Genomic DNA, 16,160 nt, shown 5'->3' with positions numbered 1-16,160 from the left:
AAGATATGAGCAAACCTTGCTGCATCCTTCAAACCAATCTTTTTTTCCCTCTCACCTACCTTCCCCTTCACATTCCAGTCTTTTCTCGGCAGAAGGAGATGAGTCCACTTCTTTATTTCCTTCCAGAGTTTATTTCTCCTTCCTTATCTCTCCTTCCCAAGTCTGCTATTTCTGATATAATTTGGTCTCTGAAGAAAACTACTTCTCGTCCTTTTCATCGTCTGTTGATTTGCCCCGTTACTCTGGCCTTGCTCCTCACTTTACAGACATTATTATTAATCTCTTCTTCTGTTGTACCATGAGAACTTTGCTACTGCCCACTCCCTAGTAAATCCTTTGCTTGACCATAGCCCTTTGGACCTTAAAATAAATACATAAGGAAGTAACTTCCCTGATTTCTCCAGTCACCTGCGGTGGGGATGTTACTAATTGAAAGCTTATTCTAAACTTTTACAACCTTTGGATAAATAGAAATTCATCCAACAATCATTTGCATACACAGATCTATCCTAGTTAGCATGGACAGAACCCAATGTCACAAAAAACAGTGGAGGGGAGTTGACATAAATCCAAGATGTCTAAAAGGATGTCCTTTAGTTACAGCAGGGGATGGCAATCTATGGTCCATGGAACCCATGGATCTAGCCTATAGAGCAGAATGTCAGTAGGATTTGGCAGTGTGGGGGAGGAGGAGGTAGTTGCCCATGCTGTGTTACACTGTACTGCACTGTGGTCTGGTGACCTGGCCCATGCTGTACCATGACTGGGTAGCAGAAGGAAGTGATGGCAGCTAGGTCCTAACACCAGCCCACCTTAAATCCACGCTGAGTCATTCCATCTCACCACTGGATCATTTACTGATCCCTGAGTTAGAGCATCAACTCCCCTCTGCCCACTTAAGCGCCTTAGTCCCCAAATAAGTGACTTTACTGTCTTTACTAAGTCACTTTCCAATCTTTACTATACTGCTTCACATACCTCACTCACTTGACTGTTTTAATCTACTACAGCATGAAGTCAGTTTCCTCTAGGTTTTTAATAATCTTCATTTTTTCTAACAAATTTTCCTCCCCTCTGCCTTGGAATTCTTCTTGAACCACAACAGCCTGTGAAGCTGTTATAGCTTCGCTGCGAAAAGGTACAACACTTCAACCTCCACAACTGGCTTATATCCAGCCACTCTTGATCCTGCTACTACCTGCTGTCAAACTCTTATTTTTCAGTTATGAGTCTATTCTAACATATATGCTGCCCTTCCCAACAAAGGCCAAAGGACAAAACAATTTTAAGGGGCATCAGGTCTGCTTGGTGACCTTGGACAAGTCATTTCACCAGTTCTTCTATTTTTTTCCCCAACTCTAAAATAAAGGTTATAATACATATTTTTCAACAATTGTGATGACACATCCTTGTTTAATATCTCTTGACCAAACTAAACTGTCTTATTTTCTCTTCCTTTAGCAAACTATTTCAGATAGTGTATTCCCTTGGATAAGAGGTTCTCAAAAACCCAGTTCAGTCTCCTCAGTACCATTCTCTTTATTTCAGACTTTCCATTTCTCTCAAGTGCTCTCAAATTTCCCCCTGAACTTTCCTTTTCTTCCTATAATTCCTGTCTGCAAATATATTTATTATTTCCTATAATATTATCTGTTCTGTAGGCACTGCTCCCTTGATTCTACCTCATCTCTGCTATTTGTAACAAAACTCATCTTGGTCATCAGGAAGGACCTCAAAACTGAAAACAAAATCCACTGCAGTTTGAGCAAAGGGGAAAGGTCCCTGCTGGAATGAGAACTATTAGTACACTTTTCATTATACTGTCATTAGTTAAAAACAAGAAAAAAAATGTGGGAACAGGTAATAGACTCCAATATGCTTCCCATTCCAGCTAAGAGCCCCAAACACTAGGCTACAGTCAGGCTCCTTCTCATGTGCTTACTCTCTTGAACTCCAGATCACTTGCATTTTTGGCTGCACATTGACCCAGCTTCTTCAACAGAATGGGTGGAAAAGGTTCCCACTTACCATACTGTATGGCCTGTTGGTCAGAGCATTCTCCTGGGAAGAGGGAGATGTGAGCTGAACTTGTACAGACTGAGGTATGACTTATATACAAGTCTCACACTTCCTAGAAGTGTCACAGGGCTATTATGGAAAAGGTGAACACCACGACCACCCTGACAGCATCTACCTTTAGAAGAGTGATTAGATACTCAAGATACTACGTAACACCTAATGTGCAGCTCCACATCTGGCACCTAAGCTCCATAGGGAAGAAAACAATACACAGTCCTATGCTTAAGGTGCTAGCTCTGGACTCCTATGGGCTCTTCTGAAATTCTCTTTGGAAGTGCCCAACTTCCAATGGTGTCTGTGTAGAAAGCTGAGGCAATTTGTAGCATTACAAAAATAATCTGTGAGAGTATGCATATGTGTACAACCCCCTCGATGGAGTGCTACAAAGTGACCTGAGATGCTCTCCAACCAGTGAAGCAGCTGTGGCAGCAGAGCCAGCCTTAGGGGTGAGCAACATGGGTAGTCTCCCAGGGTGCCACAGTCAGGAGGAAACCCCCCCCCCCCCACACACACACACGTGTGTGTGTGAGAAACCTGCACTCACAGAAGCATTCTTCCCTGCCCCACCTTGGCTGATCCCTGCCCCAGGCAGGAAGAACAATGCCAAGCCAAACCACCTGCTGCCTCCAGCCACTGCTCCTGAGCAGAGAGTGTCATCCAGAAGTTAATTGCAGCTTTGTGGGCTGGGAATCGGAAGATTACCCCCATAAAGCTACATGTAGCACCACATGCAAAGTAGACAATTACAAACCACAGCACTACTGAATTTTCTCTTTGGAAGAGGAACATCTTTGGAGAGGATCTGCCATTTTTGTGACCCTGGAAATGGCATGAATATTTGAATGTTGACTAATTCTAGTGCTATAAGGGTGTTTGTAGTGCTACAAATGTAATGTGTGTCCATATCCTGAACTGGTCTTTGGAAACATATAATAGCTGCCTTAGGGGTAGGCAATGTGGGTAGCAAAACGTAATACATAACAGCCTTACTACCTCATTGATTCTCCATCTTAAACATCAGAACTAAAAAAATCCTCTTTGTTTACCCCCTTTCCTATAACCTCATTCTCTCCTCCATCCCCCATTATTTAATAGTCTAAACTGTATTATTAAAGAGCTTTGTAAAAAAGCTTATATTAAAGATCAGAATGAAAGCCGAATCCTAGAAGTTTGATAGCAAAAAGACAGATTGTTCCAGAGACAAATGGAGGAAGTAGCGAGGGGTATGATGGTATCTGCAATGTGGGCTGGAAAAAAGATCTGAAATTAAAATGTCAAACTGGGTGATGAAAGTAATATAAAGTCAGTAGTATTGTTTTTCTTAGTAAGAAGTTAGAGAAAGAGATCAGAGGTTAGGAGGATGTTAGAAACATAGAATCACAGAAAGTTAGGGTTGGAAGGGACCTCAGGAGGTGATCTAGTCCAGCCCCTGTTGCAGGAAGAGTATTCATAACTTCACCTAAAACAGGTATTATATTTAAAATGCCTTATTTTGTGCTGTTTGACAGTAATACAGTTCATATGCAGCACAGTGCCTAGGCTAAGTAGCTTGCCCTATAGCAGTGCCACTTCTCTTCTACTCCATAGCAGTCTTGGAAATATGCACTGCCAAATTAAGTGGATCAGCTGTTCCAGGATGTGTTAACACAGTCAATCCACTTCATTGGATGAAACACATGTTGCCCATTGCCTTACCCATTGAGACTGAAGGACAATGGGCAACCTGTTCATACATGGTTTAAAGGGCTTAGTCCTGGGTACCCAGGGAATGTCCATGCAAGATTGACCCCCCTAAGCCCTAAGAGGGCCTGTCCAATGCTCTCTACTTAGGGTCTCACCCTTTTGATCTCTGAAGCATATCTCTATAACTGGAGAAAGTCAAAGTTTCTCCACTTATGGAGATGTGCCCTGAAGATCCTGTGGGTGCATCTCTGTAAGCAGGGAAACCCACACAGATGTTCCCAAGGTTTCAGGAGCCTGATCCTGTCTGGGAATTTTTGGGGTGTTCAAAAATGGCCCCTTAAAGCTGCTGGAGCATCTGCATGGGGTGGCTCCAGAGCACAAGCAGCTCTGAACTGCCAGCATCTCACACCATAAAGTAAACAGAGGTGTGGTGCTATACAGCAGTACAAATTGATACTACTTTGTCACAGCCACGAATTTGGGGCATTTGTGGTGCAGCAAGGGGTATGTATATCTGTTTGCTTGGTCTTTGTGCCACCATGAAAGATTTTAGGGTGGCACAAAAGCAACAAAAAATGACATCTGCTTCCACCTTTACAGAATTCAGAACTTTATTGTTTTGCTTTTCTCCCTTTCAAAAAAAACCTTTGACCTAAAGGGTGGGGGTCAACCTTTTCAGCAGGCATGACACAAATTAACTCCTCCTCTTACCCCTTATCTGATGCTCTGCTTTCTGTTTCATACTGTGCTCTCTGCCCGATTTCCTACTCTACTTCCTTTACATTTCTGTGCTCCTTGCCTGATTTCCTGCTTTGCCTTCTGCTTTCTGCTGTACCTTCTGCTGTGCTGCCCATCCCCTCCGTGATTTGGCATATGCCACACACACAGAGGCTATCTGCACTAGGGCTGCGTGAAGCTCCAGTCCCTGATTCAATTCGGTGGAGGTTCGGCATGATCTGATGGCCAAATCTCCAAATCCAAATCAAATCAGAGGACCCTTTAATCTCTCCGAATCGAATCAAAACCCTCCAAAATGATCTGGAGAGATTTGGAAAGATTAGGAGATTTGGACATAGACACAGCTTTAAATATTTTTTCTACATACCTCTAGGTAGCAGGCGGCTCGTGAATGCTGTGATACTGGGGCACATGGACTGTCCCACAGAAGTGCAAGGGGCATCCCAGAATGCTTGGCAGCAGACCTGGAAGTAGACCAGAAGCACTTCTGGTCCACTTCTGGGTCCACCGGGGAGTGCACTGGGGTGGCCCCCTGAACCCTCCAGCTCAGCGACTGGTGTCTCCTGGGTCTGGGGGCGGGGAACAACACATGCTCCCTGGCAGACCTGGAAGTGGACCGGAAGTACTTCCGGGGGTGGACTGGAAGTTCGCCACCAAGCACGTGGGCCATCCCCCGACCTGTGCTCCTGTGGGATGCTCTATCCACCCCAGCATCACAATATTCATGAGCTGTGCTGGTACCTTGAGGTATGTAGAAAAAACATTTAAAGCTGTGTCTATATCTGAATCGCTGATTCTCCAAATCAGCATCAAATCTTCAGATCTGGATTCAGCCAAATCGAATCAGGGACAGTGATCTGAATCAATGAATCAAATCACTGTCCCTGATTTGGGCCGAATCCATATCTGCATTGAATAGGGCCTACTTCGCACATCCCTAGTCTGTACCATTTGGGACCACGGTTGCCAAATGTCCATAAATGTACAGGTGCTCCATAAATAACCAGGATAAAAATGCCGGTCTATAAATTCAGCATGAAAACTGTGCCATCGATAAATCACAAAGCAAAAACAGCTCCACAAAATCATCAGTGTAAAAGCACAGAGCTGACTGAAGCTCTGTGGTTGGAAAACATGCTGGTCTCACTGTTGAAGTGTCCATGGAGCACAGTAGCACTACTTGGTGTCCAAGCCAGAGCATAGCACCTTAAAAGTAACTCTTCCAAGGGCTTTAGGCTCCTTTCCCAATGGCCCCACACACCCATGTGCTGGTGCTGCTCTTGTTGCTGCCACCAATCTGCCACAGATGAGCCTACGAACTGCACTTCATCATCAACCTCCTAGGTACAGAAACTCATGGACACAGTATAGACATTGGAATTCTGACACACTACAACCTGATAGACATCTGACTCCCCACGTACCTCTCCACTTTTACCTGCTACATCCCCCTTCCCTCCCCCCTACCCCAGCCTGTCCCACATCCCCTGATGCCTCCATTTCCATTTTCACTGATTGGCTTTCTTGTCTGCATTACATGCCAGCCTCTGGCTTCTTTACTATTCCTTTCCTCCAGGAACAGCACACACACCAACTGCAGGTGCTTCCTCAGCCTGATGAAAGGTTTTTCAACCTGAAAGCTGGCATCCCAGGCAGCTAAGCTGAGCTCATCTGGAACCTCACAACTCCACTGCAACCAGCAAGCCTCAGACCTGTCAAAGATGTGATGGATCTGGGCTTTCCCCAGCCAGGACTGTGCATCCATGTGGTAGCTGGAGATTATGGCACCTCCTACTTGCCTTTCACCAGGGGGATCCTAGATCCTGACATTTCCTGGGGGCTGCTGCACCACTGGCAGTCCCACCAAGCCTCCCGACCCTGGTAGGGTGCAGTTTTAGTGGTTATGCCTAGGACTTGGGGCCTCCTTCTTCCCCACAGCCCCTGTCCATACCTCCAAGTTTGTCCAGGCACAGGAGCTCAGCAGGGACATGTTCTTCCCCTACTGGCTGATGATGCAGTGAGTGCTGCCTCCAGCTCTGAAAGTGGGGCATTAAATGGTTTGGAAACTGGAACCAAAAGAAAATAGGTGTGGACAGAGTGAGGAGGGTGGCACTCACTCTGTCTACACCTGGACCTTGAGGTACCCCAGCAGTGGGAGGTTCACCTTAAGAAACACCAGCTGCTCCACCAAACCAGAATCCAAGGAGGTGTGGTGGGGTGTCACTACATCACCAGCAATGCTGGAACACTCGCTTGGAACACTGGTTGGTGGACAGGACAGGTGTTCCTGGGCAACCATGGCTAGATCCACTGTGACCACCACTGCCTCTATTTGTACCTGTAAGATTTCTGTCCAGGCTCATCATTGTGGCTTCTACCCAGGTCTAGGTTTGGCACTGCGGGGACTGTGGCTTGTAGGTTCCTTCCAGTGACAGCCAGGTTGGGGGGTGACTGTTGTGTGAGTGGTGCCTTCTGATGGTATCTCTCAGGGAACAAGCAAGGGTGTTACAGGAGGTGGTGGTAAGGCTCTGAAGCATCCTCACCCATGAGGAGTTCATCAATTTGATGTTGGAGATCTCCAGGACTGTGGAGGAAGAACTGCCAGGGGCAGTGCTAGAAAAGAGAGAGGACATGGACTCCCAGGTGGCTGGAAACTTGGAGCTTGTGACCTCAGGCAGCAAGCAGAAATCTTCACCTCTACCTGCAGAAGTTTGGCCGGAGAACAGATATGCAGCCCTGACAACAGGCAGAGAGGAGCATGAAGGCGTCTGGAGCTCAGGTGATGCTCTCTTTTTCTGGTCAAGAGAAAGGGTCTGGGCAGGAACAGGTGCATCCTGTGAAGAAGTTCTTCCTAATGTCCTGTCTAAATCTGCTCTCTCTAGCTTATGGCCAATGATACATCCAGGAAAGATCCTGAGCAGATCAAAAGTGATCTGGGTGCAAGCATGAAGGTGTCTGGAACTCAGGTCATGCTCTCTTTTTCTGGTCAAGAGAAAGGGCCTGGGCAGGAATAGGTGCATCCTGCAAATCAATACCTGGCTGCACAGCAAGCCCAGGCAAGGGAGAAGAGGAGGAGGAGTTGTACTTCATGTAAAAGAGTCATGTGTTTGCTCAGAGCTCCAGTATGAAACTGGAGATAGGCCTATTGAAAGTTTCTATGTTAAGGTTAGAGGGGATAACAACAAGGGTGATGTGGTAGGTGTCTGCTATAAATCACCAGACCAGGAGGAAGTGGTGCATGAGGACTTCTACAAACAGCTTCTTCAAACAGTCACAAGCCTTGGTTCTCCTGGGGAACTTCAATCACCCCAGCATCTGCAGGAAGGGCAATAGAGCAGTGCTCAGGCAATCCAGGAATTTTTTTGGAGAGTGCTGGGGACAACTTCCTGCTGCAAGTGCTGGAATGTCTAATTAGGAGCCATGCTCTTCTTGACATGCTGCTCACAAAGAGGGAAGAACTGGTGGGGAATGTAGTAGTGGGTGGTGACTTGGGTAGCAGTGACCACAAGATAATTGAGTGCAGGATCCTGAGGAAAGGAGGGATGGAGAGCAGGACAGTAAGGACCCTGTACTTCAGAAAAGCAGACTTTGACTCAGTCATGGAACTCATGGGCAGGTTCCCCTGGGAAGCCAGTCTCAGTGAGAGAACAGGACAGCTGGCTATAAGGCTTTAAAGAAGCTTTACTGAGAGTGCAGGAACAAACCAACTGGATGTGGAAGAAGACCAGCAAACATGGCAGAAGACCAGCTTGGCTTAGCAGGGAACTATTCAGTAAACTAAGACACAAAAAGGAAGCTTATCAGAAATGGAAACTTGGACAAGTAAATAGGGAGGAGTATAAGAGCATTGCTCAGGCATTCAGGGATGATGTCAGGAAGGCCAAAGAACAATTGGAGTTGCAGCTAGCAAGGGACCTGAAGGGTAACAAGGGTTTCTACAGGTATGTTGGTAGCGAGAGGCGGATCAGGGAAAGTGTGGGTCCCTTACTGAATGAGGGAGATAGCTTTGTGACAGAGGATGTGAAAAAGGCTGAAGTGCTCAATGCCTTTTTTGCTTCAGTCTCAACAGGCAAGATCAGCTCCCAGACTACTGCACTGGGCAGCACATTCTGGGGAGGAGGTGAGCAGTCAACAGTGGCAAAAGAACAGGTTAAGGACTTCTTAGAAAAGCGGGACATACACAAGTCCAGAGTTGTCATGGGTCTTGGCAGATGTCTACAGGACTCCAACCTTCCCTACACCCCGGTCATGCACCACCCAGTGAGACAGGCCTCAGGATCTTTTCAACTGGCCCCTTTGGATGTCTTTCCCGGTTCCCTTGTCCTGCTCTACAAGCTGGCACCTTGGACTCTAGCCAAAGCTGGAGGGCCTGGTGACACTCAGTCTTCGGCACAATCCCTCTCAACATCCCACGCGTTTCACGGCGGAAGTTGTTGGCTGTCTCTGCATTCTCATGCGGTCTCCCGTCTCCGAGTGGTATCCCTAATTCCCTGGGCCTCGTATAGAGTGCCAAGCTGCCCTGCTCTAGACCCGGACCAAAATCAAATCTGACTGTGAAAGGAAAGCATGAGCTGACTGCTCACCCTAGAGAAGCCCTGCACCGTGGGAGCCCTGATGTAACAAAACCCAAAAGAAACGCCGAAGAAAAAAGGAATGCTACAAGTGAGAGACAAAAGGAAAACCAAAGCAAAGAGGGGCACCCATGGGGGGACGCCCCGTGCCCCCTTCGCCCCTAGGCTGACGCATCCCCTGGGCTGGGGTCCACACCTTCACCCTGGCTGGGGTCTATCTGATCCCCTCTGGGATCCATCTCTTCCCTAAACTGTGGCACCTGCTGCTCCCCTGCCAGCTCGCCTGTTCCGCATCGAACTCTCCCAGTGCGGGGATTTGCCCCAACGCCTACGGCCATTGCCACTGCTGGCTTTGCTACCAGCTCTTTTGATCTTCGCCGGTCTTCCCTGGCATGGATATCCTCCACGGCTCCCACTGCTGCCATTGCTGCCAGTCTCCCTGCCAGCTCCTTTGATCTTTGCCGGTCTTCCCCGGCACAAAGATCGTCTGCAGCTCCTTCTGCTGCCACCACAGCTGTTGCACGCGGCAACCGGGTGCGCCCCACAGCGGTTCCCCATTGCTCCTATGCTCCGCGTCCCCTCGCTCGCGCCTACTGGGCCGGTTTTTATCTTTGCCAGGTGACATCTCTTCCTGACATCACCCAGCTCCAGCTGAAGATAAGCATGGCTGATAAACCATGTGAGCAGTTTTTCCTGGTGCACCTCCTCGCTACCCTGGACTCCTGCAACAGGTAGGTTTCTTCAATTTTACCTCCCCCTGGGGTCTGTCTCTGGCTGAGGCTTTCCCTTTGGTCAGCCCTGCATCTCTGGGACATTGCCAAGAAGGCTAACAGCATACTGGGCTGCATCAGTAGGAGTGTTGCTAGCAGGTCAAGTAAAGTGATTATTCCCTTCTCTTCAGCACTGGTGAGGCCACATCTGGAGTACTGTGTTCAGTTTTGGGCTTCCCCACTACAGGAAGGATGTAGACAAATTGCAGAGGATCCAGAAGAAGGTGATAAAAATGTTGAGGGGGATGAGGGACTTGACTTTGAGGAAAGACTGAGGGAACTGGGCTTATTTAGTCTATAGAAGAGGAGACTGAGAGGAGACTTAACAGCAGCCTTCAACTGCCTAAAGTGGGGTTCAAAAGAGAATGGAGCTAGACTGCTCTCAGTGGCAGCAGATGACAAAACAAGGAGCAATGGTCTCAAGCTTCAGCAAGGGAAGTTTAGGTTAGATATTAGGAATAATTTTCTCACCTGGAGAGTAGTAAAACACTGGAACACATTTCCCAGAGAGGTGGTAGAAACTCTAACCGTGGAGGTTTTAAGACCTGGCTAGACAAATTTTGGTTACAATTGTCTAGTTGTGGATGGTCCTGCCTTGAGCAGAAGTTTGGACTAGATGACCTCCTGAGGTCCCTTCCAACCTTAATTTTCTATAATTCTATGGTGAGCAGCAACAGCTGCTCCATTCTTCCCACTCACTGGAGTGGGATGTGGAGTGGTGGGAAAAGACTCCCCATGATTTCCATACCCCTAGGCCCTGCAGTCTGGAGAACAGGTCTCCTCCATTCTGATCCTGGTTTTCCAGGAGGGGAATAGAGGGAATATCAAGGCAAAGCCCCTAGCCATGTCTCAGACCCGTAAGTCCCTTGTTTGGGGAAGAAGTAGGCAGCAGCAGGCAGCTGCTCCACTATCCTTCCAGACTAGATGGGAAGAGGTGTGGAGTAGCATACAGGCATTCATTCTTGTGAGAGAAACTGTCTAACAGAGGAAAACTTTCAGGTGTCAACCCAGAAGATCTTTCCTTCAGAAGAAACTGGATGAACGTTTGTATGCTCTTTCTACCAGGAGATTGGCAATTCTCCTAGTAGAAGAATAATACCTGTACGTGGCCAAAACTCTCTGCTAAGTGCAGTAAGGCTTCTGCTGACTACTAGATCTGGTTAGCATGGGTGGATCTAGGATTTTAAAAAGGTAAGTGCCAATGTTGTGGGGCACAATCAGAGCATATGTTTTTCTCCAACTGAAATGAAACTATAAGGTTTACTAAGATGCTAGGGGCCTAGCGCTATATTATTCTAAGTCCAAGAAAATATATTACTTAGGGTTTTTGTTAACATCCAAGCAAATATATATACAACTGAGTTGGGTGGGGGAGGGAAGAGTGGTAGATGACAGCCAGCTCCAGAGTGGAGCAGATACCCAGTGCTGGGGAATACAGCTGTAACCCCTCCATCCTGGTCATGAATAGGACTGCTCCATACCTTTCCTCACATGGGCCCTCCAGACACTTCACTATGACCCAAAAGTGCCCTTCACTGTTCTTTATGCACTGCCCATGCCATCCCAAATGCCCCATTACCTGTCCCCTGTTATCCTACATGACCCCATATTCAGTGCCACCCCTTCATGCTTCAAACCCATCACACCCCACCATCACCCTCATGCTTCACTAAGTCCTGCTGTACCTGCTCACTGTCTCTATAAATCAACTCCAACCTGTACAGACACATCACAATCACACCCTAGCCACCTGACCTTTGCCATCCCTCTCTCACCCCATTAAGATCTCCCCTGCTCTTCTGAGCACCCAAAACATACACATTGCTGGCCTCCACTGCCCTCCAACCTCAACATAAAGAAACAGACTGTTTGGATCACAGGCAGACTCATTTTTGCTGCTTGCAGTGCCCCTACCCAGGGTGACCAACCCTTCTCATTCACCCATACCTGGTTGCACTGCTACTTCAGCCTCCCACAACCCCCATCATTTCCTGAAATGACTAACTCAGGAAAAAGTTAGTATAGTAACGTGTCTTTGCTTCACCTTTGAAATTCCCTCCTGACTTCTACTGAATATCTTAGCATATCTTCAGCCCTTTGCAACCCCTCCTTGTCTCTGTACAGGTCTCCAGGTAGCAGCAGACCTTTACTAGACATGCTGGGGGGTGAGCAGAGAAACTTTACCACGAGTAGATAATAGACAGGATAATTGTAGGGCTAGCTTTATTAGTGGAAGATCAAGGGTTGTTAATAATACCAGAATGAAGAGATTAGCAGGGGTCAAGTAGATAATAATGAAACAACAAGTTGATTGATGCCGCACCCCCCCCCCAGCTTTACCTGAATAGAAATGTGGCTTTCCCAACTAGGTAGTACAGCAGAAATCAAAGGGGCCTGACTTCATCCTCTAGCCCCACATGGTAGGGCTGTGCAAAGCTTCAGGTGCTGATTTAATTCAGAGGAGATTCAGCCTGATTCGGTGGCAGAATCTCTGACTCTGAATGAAATTGGGAGACCAATAAAAAGGTCCAAATCAATTTGAAGGCTCCGAATTGATTCCAAAAAGATTCAGATAAAGATTCAGAGATTTGGGCAGTCCACACTCTCCACCACAGGGAGCTGGACTCAGGCTCTGTGCTGGTAAGTAGGGAGTGGGGCTGAAGGAAGGGGAAAGGGACCATGAAGGGACCCCCACCAGGCTGCATCCCCTGCCTGCTCCCCCAGCCCCTCTAAGCACCTCCCCACCCACTCACCCAGCCCCATCAATGACTGCCCTGCCCAGCCCCAGTGCCCTGGCTCTTGAAAAAAAAAAAGCCCCGCACTCACCAGCCATTGGGGCTTCTGCAGTTTCATGGCAGAGCCCCCACATGCAGCGCAGGGCAGTGGAGGGCAATGGGGATTGCCCCTCTGCCTTTCAGCAGACAGTGGAGTGCAGGGCTTTTTTTATTTTTTATTTTATTTTTTAAGTGCAAAGATGCTGAAGTCAGGTGATGCAGCCATTGATGGGGCTGGGAGAGCAGGCAGGGAACGGGACCTGTTTGATTTGGCTGATTTAGCAAGGGCCAAATCGATTTGGGACAGTGATTCAAATCACTGAATCGAATCACTGTCCCCTGAATTGGCCAAATCTGAAACAAATACTAGCCACTTCTCACTGGCCTACCACATGGATCCACCCATGCCTGCTAGCAGCCAGATACAGGTACATGAAGATACATGCACATGATTAAACTGACTGCTGTGATCCACTCAGTAGTTAGTGACCTCTCAGAATGCACTTTGCACTCTGGTGACATAGCTGCTGTAGTAGAGCCATGGTTTGCTTCAAGAAGCTGATGGGTGTTCAGCAGCCATGATGGCCTGATGAGGGGATCTATTGTCTGCCACCAGAAATTCTGGCAGTGGAGGCAACCCTAGTGTAGACAGAGTCATAATCTAGATAAGTCTTAAAACCAACACATTTTGAAGTATCAGTGTCAGGATACTTCAGTTTCAGGTTCACAGAAAACTGAAAATTAAAACATTTTTATGCAACTCTAGAGCTAGCTGTATTAGGTTTTTTTCTAATGGTTAATCATACTCTGTGATGTTCCATTGCTTTTAAATTGCTTAGTAGTATTGACATTGCTTCACATTGATCTAAAATATCTGTTCATAGCAACTGACTTGCAGTTTCCAGAGATTCAACACAGTATTATCATTCAAGTTATTTACTGTGCTTTTGTATTACAGAACAGACTATGAAAAGCTTCGATGTTCACCACACAGTAAGTTTTTTCCTCAAACGTGTACTGAACTATCAAAAAGAAAACAGGGTATAGAAGTCAAACAACAAAAAGAAATACATAATAAAAATCCATACTAACCTGACCTCTTTCAAAACTTGCTTGTGACCTTGAATGCCTGAGTTTTCTTTTACAAGAATCTCCATTCTCTCCAAATATTGTGATAAGGATATCTGCATCAGTGCCTGATGCAGGTAATGTTCCTGTATGAATGCTGACTGAATAAAGAACTTCTGCCATGAAAAATCAATGAATGAAAACATTACCAAATTAATCTATTTACCAATCTAATTACAAAACATTACTAGTCAATCTATCATGAGTAAATGACTAATTTAAAGGACTAAGAGATAAATTAATATTCATTGATGTACTTTCAAGTTCCTATATTTTCATCCTAACCTGGTATAGTTTTCTAACTACTGATCAATGACATGTTGCAGTGCTATAAATGTTAATGTAGATGTCCTTTATAAAGAAATACCAAAAAGGATAGAGAAAAAATCTATCGCGGTATTAGGCATCCTTCTTTGTTTTAGGTACATTGTATACCATATCTACAAAATAATCTCACACACTGAATATTTTGAATAAAATCTCCAAACAATAATGCTGTTTTCTTCCAATTTGAGGCTAAAAGGTGGGTAAATTGTGTATTGGGGTATATTTTAGCATTTAGTTCTTTGCAGGCTTAATGGAACCCTATGTATTAGACCAGGTAGCTGTGTTAATGTGCCTGACTGCATCTGGTATTCAAACTAGCACATTCAAGGCTTTTGCTGATATCTCTGCATGGAACTGCAGTGTAGCATGCAGAAATATCCCTATTTATAGAAAGACTTATGCAACACCCATTGAACAGAGTTGAAAAAGTATCATTAAAATAAATGAGTTGTGGATTGGGCCCTTAGCCCTCTTCCTAATAGTTATGGACCTTAACTCCAGTTACAACTTACTCACTACAGCAAAAGTTTATACAGATGAAATACAAGATTAACAGTGTTAAAATCCCACTGTTTATTCCAGATCAGCTGCAATTGGATTTGGACTGTCAGTAAGATAATTACTGCTAGGGCTGTGCAAAATTTCACCAGGTGTTTCGTTTCAACACTGTTTTGACTCATTTTGAACTCAAAACAGCGAAATCAAAATGAAACAAAAGGCTTTGAAACAGTATCAAATTGAAATGAGGGCAGTCAAAATATTTTGGAAAAAGTTCTGAAATGTTTTGAGTTTCAAAGCTGAGCTTGCTTGCAGGGAAACAGAAACTAAGGAGAGGGAGGGGGAAGAGGGGAGAAGGACTGCTCTGATATTGACATGTGTAGCTGGATAGTGACTGTGTTCCTTCCTTAGGCCCTTCCAATCCAAGTGCTCTGGGGAAGGGATGAAAAAAACAGCGTACAAAGCAGCATTGTTTGAACTAAGCTTTCTGCCCTGGGGTCAGTTATTGAGCTACGTCTTCTAGCAGCTGAGCAGCGTCAGAGAAAGGCTATCACTTCCTACTTGCTAGCTTGTTACTAGCAAGTGGGATTCAATACCTTTTCATTCTATACCGTTATTATTATATTCATTCATTCCTTTCAAATCCTCTTTTTGTTTTTGTTATTTTATTTTTATTCTTTTTCTCCAGAAAAGAAATCTGTGCTTTTTCTCAGTGTGCATTCCATTCACTGTTCAGGGAAGCACAGAATATATTGCATGCTATAATATAGAGTTTATGCAGGAACACATACATTTATATATTTTATTTATTACATAAATACATAAACACATACACACATTAAATAAATATATATATATACACAATTATCTACATTTATTACATAAATACAGATCATATTACATTCAACCCGAAAGCTTGATAAGATATATTTCTCCAACTATTTAGTTGGTTTACTAAAAGATATCAGATTAACCCAGAGAACCTTTTCCTGCCAGTGCCATGTCCTTAGATCAACATGGCTACAACCTACACCCCTAGCATCTGTCTCCGGTCAACTGACCAGAAGGAGGCAGGGCTGGGGCTGGCAGGGAGAGTTCTCTGTCAGCTGCTATAGAAGAAGCTCCTGCAGGAAAGGAAAGAAAGGCTCTGTTACAGTTTGATTACCTGAGATGCTAGTGCTACTGTGCTGCTTACTTACCTGTTGTTATTTAAAGTGGTGGACCTGGCTGAGGCTGTAGGGGAGTAGGAGACCTCACTGGGGCACACTACCATGTCATGTTGAGTCCCCAGCACCAGTGAGGGCACGCCTCACCACACACACAAAATCATACGTCACGAGTTTTCCTTGTAAGCAGCTTGAAGTGGTTTCCCAGAAACCCCTGCACCTATCTCCTTGAAACCTGGTAAGCTTTATGGCCTCAGCAGGGACTATCATGCCTTCATTTGAATCAGGCAATAAATGACAAAGTTATAGGCATTTTCACAATTCCCCATTATAGCATATGGGCAAAACATCAAAACAGCAAAATAGTTTCGATGAAACAAAACAGAACAGTGCTTTGAAAGTAAACAAAATGTCAAAATGAAACAC

At 45.6% G+C, this 16,160-nt stretch overlaps 1 protein-coding gene across 1 annotated transcript in view; it reads right to left on the bottom strand.

The window, feature by feature from the left end:
- The window catches only part of RP1 (RP1, axonemal microtubule associated), a 328,710-nt gene that overhangs the window by 55,385 nt on the left and 257,165 nt on the right, over nt 1-16,160 (bottom strand). The window contains exon 44 of the mRNA XM_019542502.1: nt 13,708-13,859. Coding sequence (XP_019398047.1) covers nt 13,708-13,859 — 152 coding nt within the window. The remainder of the gene's footprint in view (nt 1-13,707; nt 13,860-16,160) is intronic.

The sequence above is a fragment of the Crocodylus porosus genome, unplaced genomic scaffold (assembly GCF_001723895.1).
Source record: "Crocodylus porosus isolate Cpor-Errol unplaced genomic scaffold, CroPor_comp1, whole genome shotgun sequence".
NCBI classification, from domain to species: domain Eukaryota; kingdom Metazoa; phylum Chordata; order Crocodylia; family Crocodylidae; genus Crocodylus; species Crocodylus porosus.
Note: the sequence above shows the minus strand (reverse complement) of the source record. Positions and strands in the feature narration are given on the sequence as shown.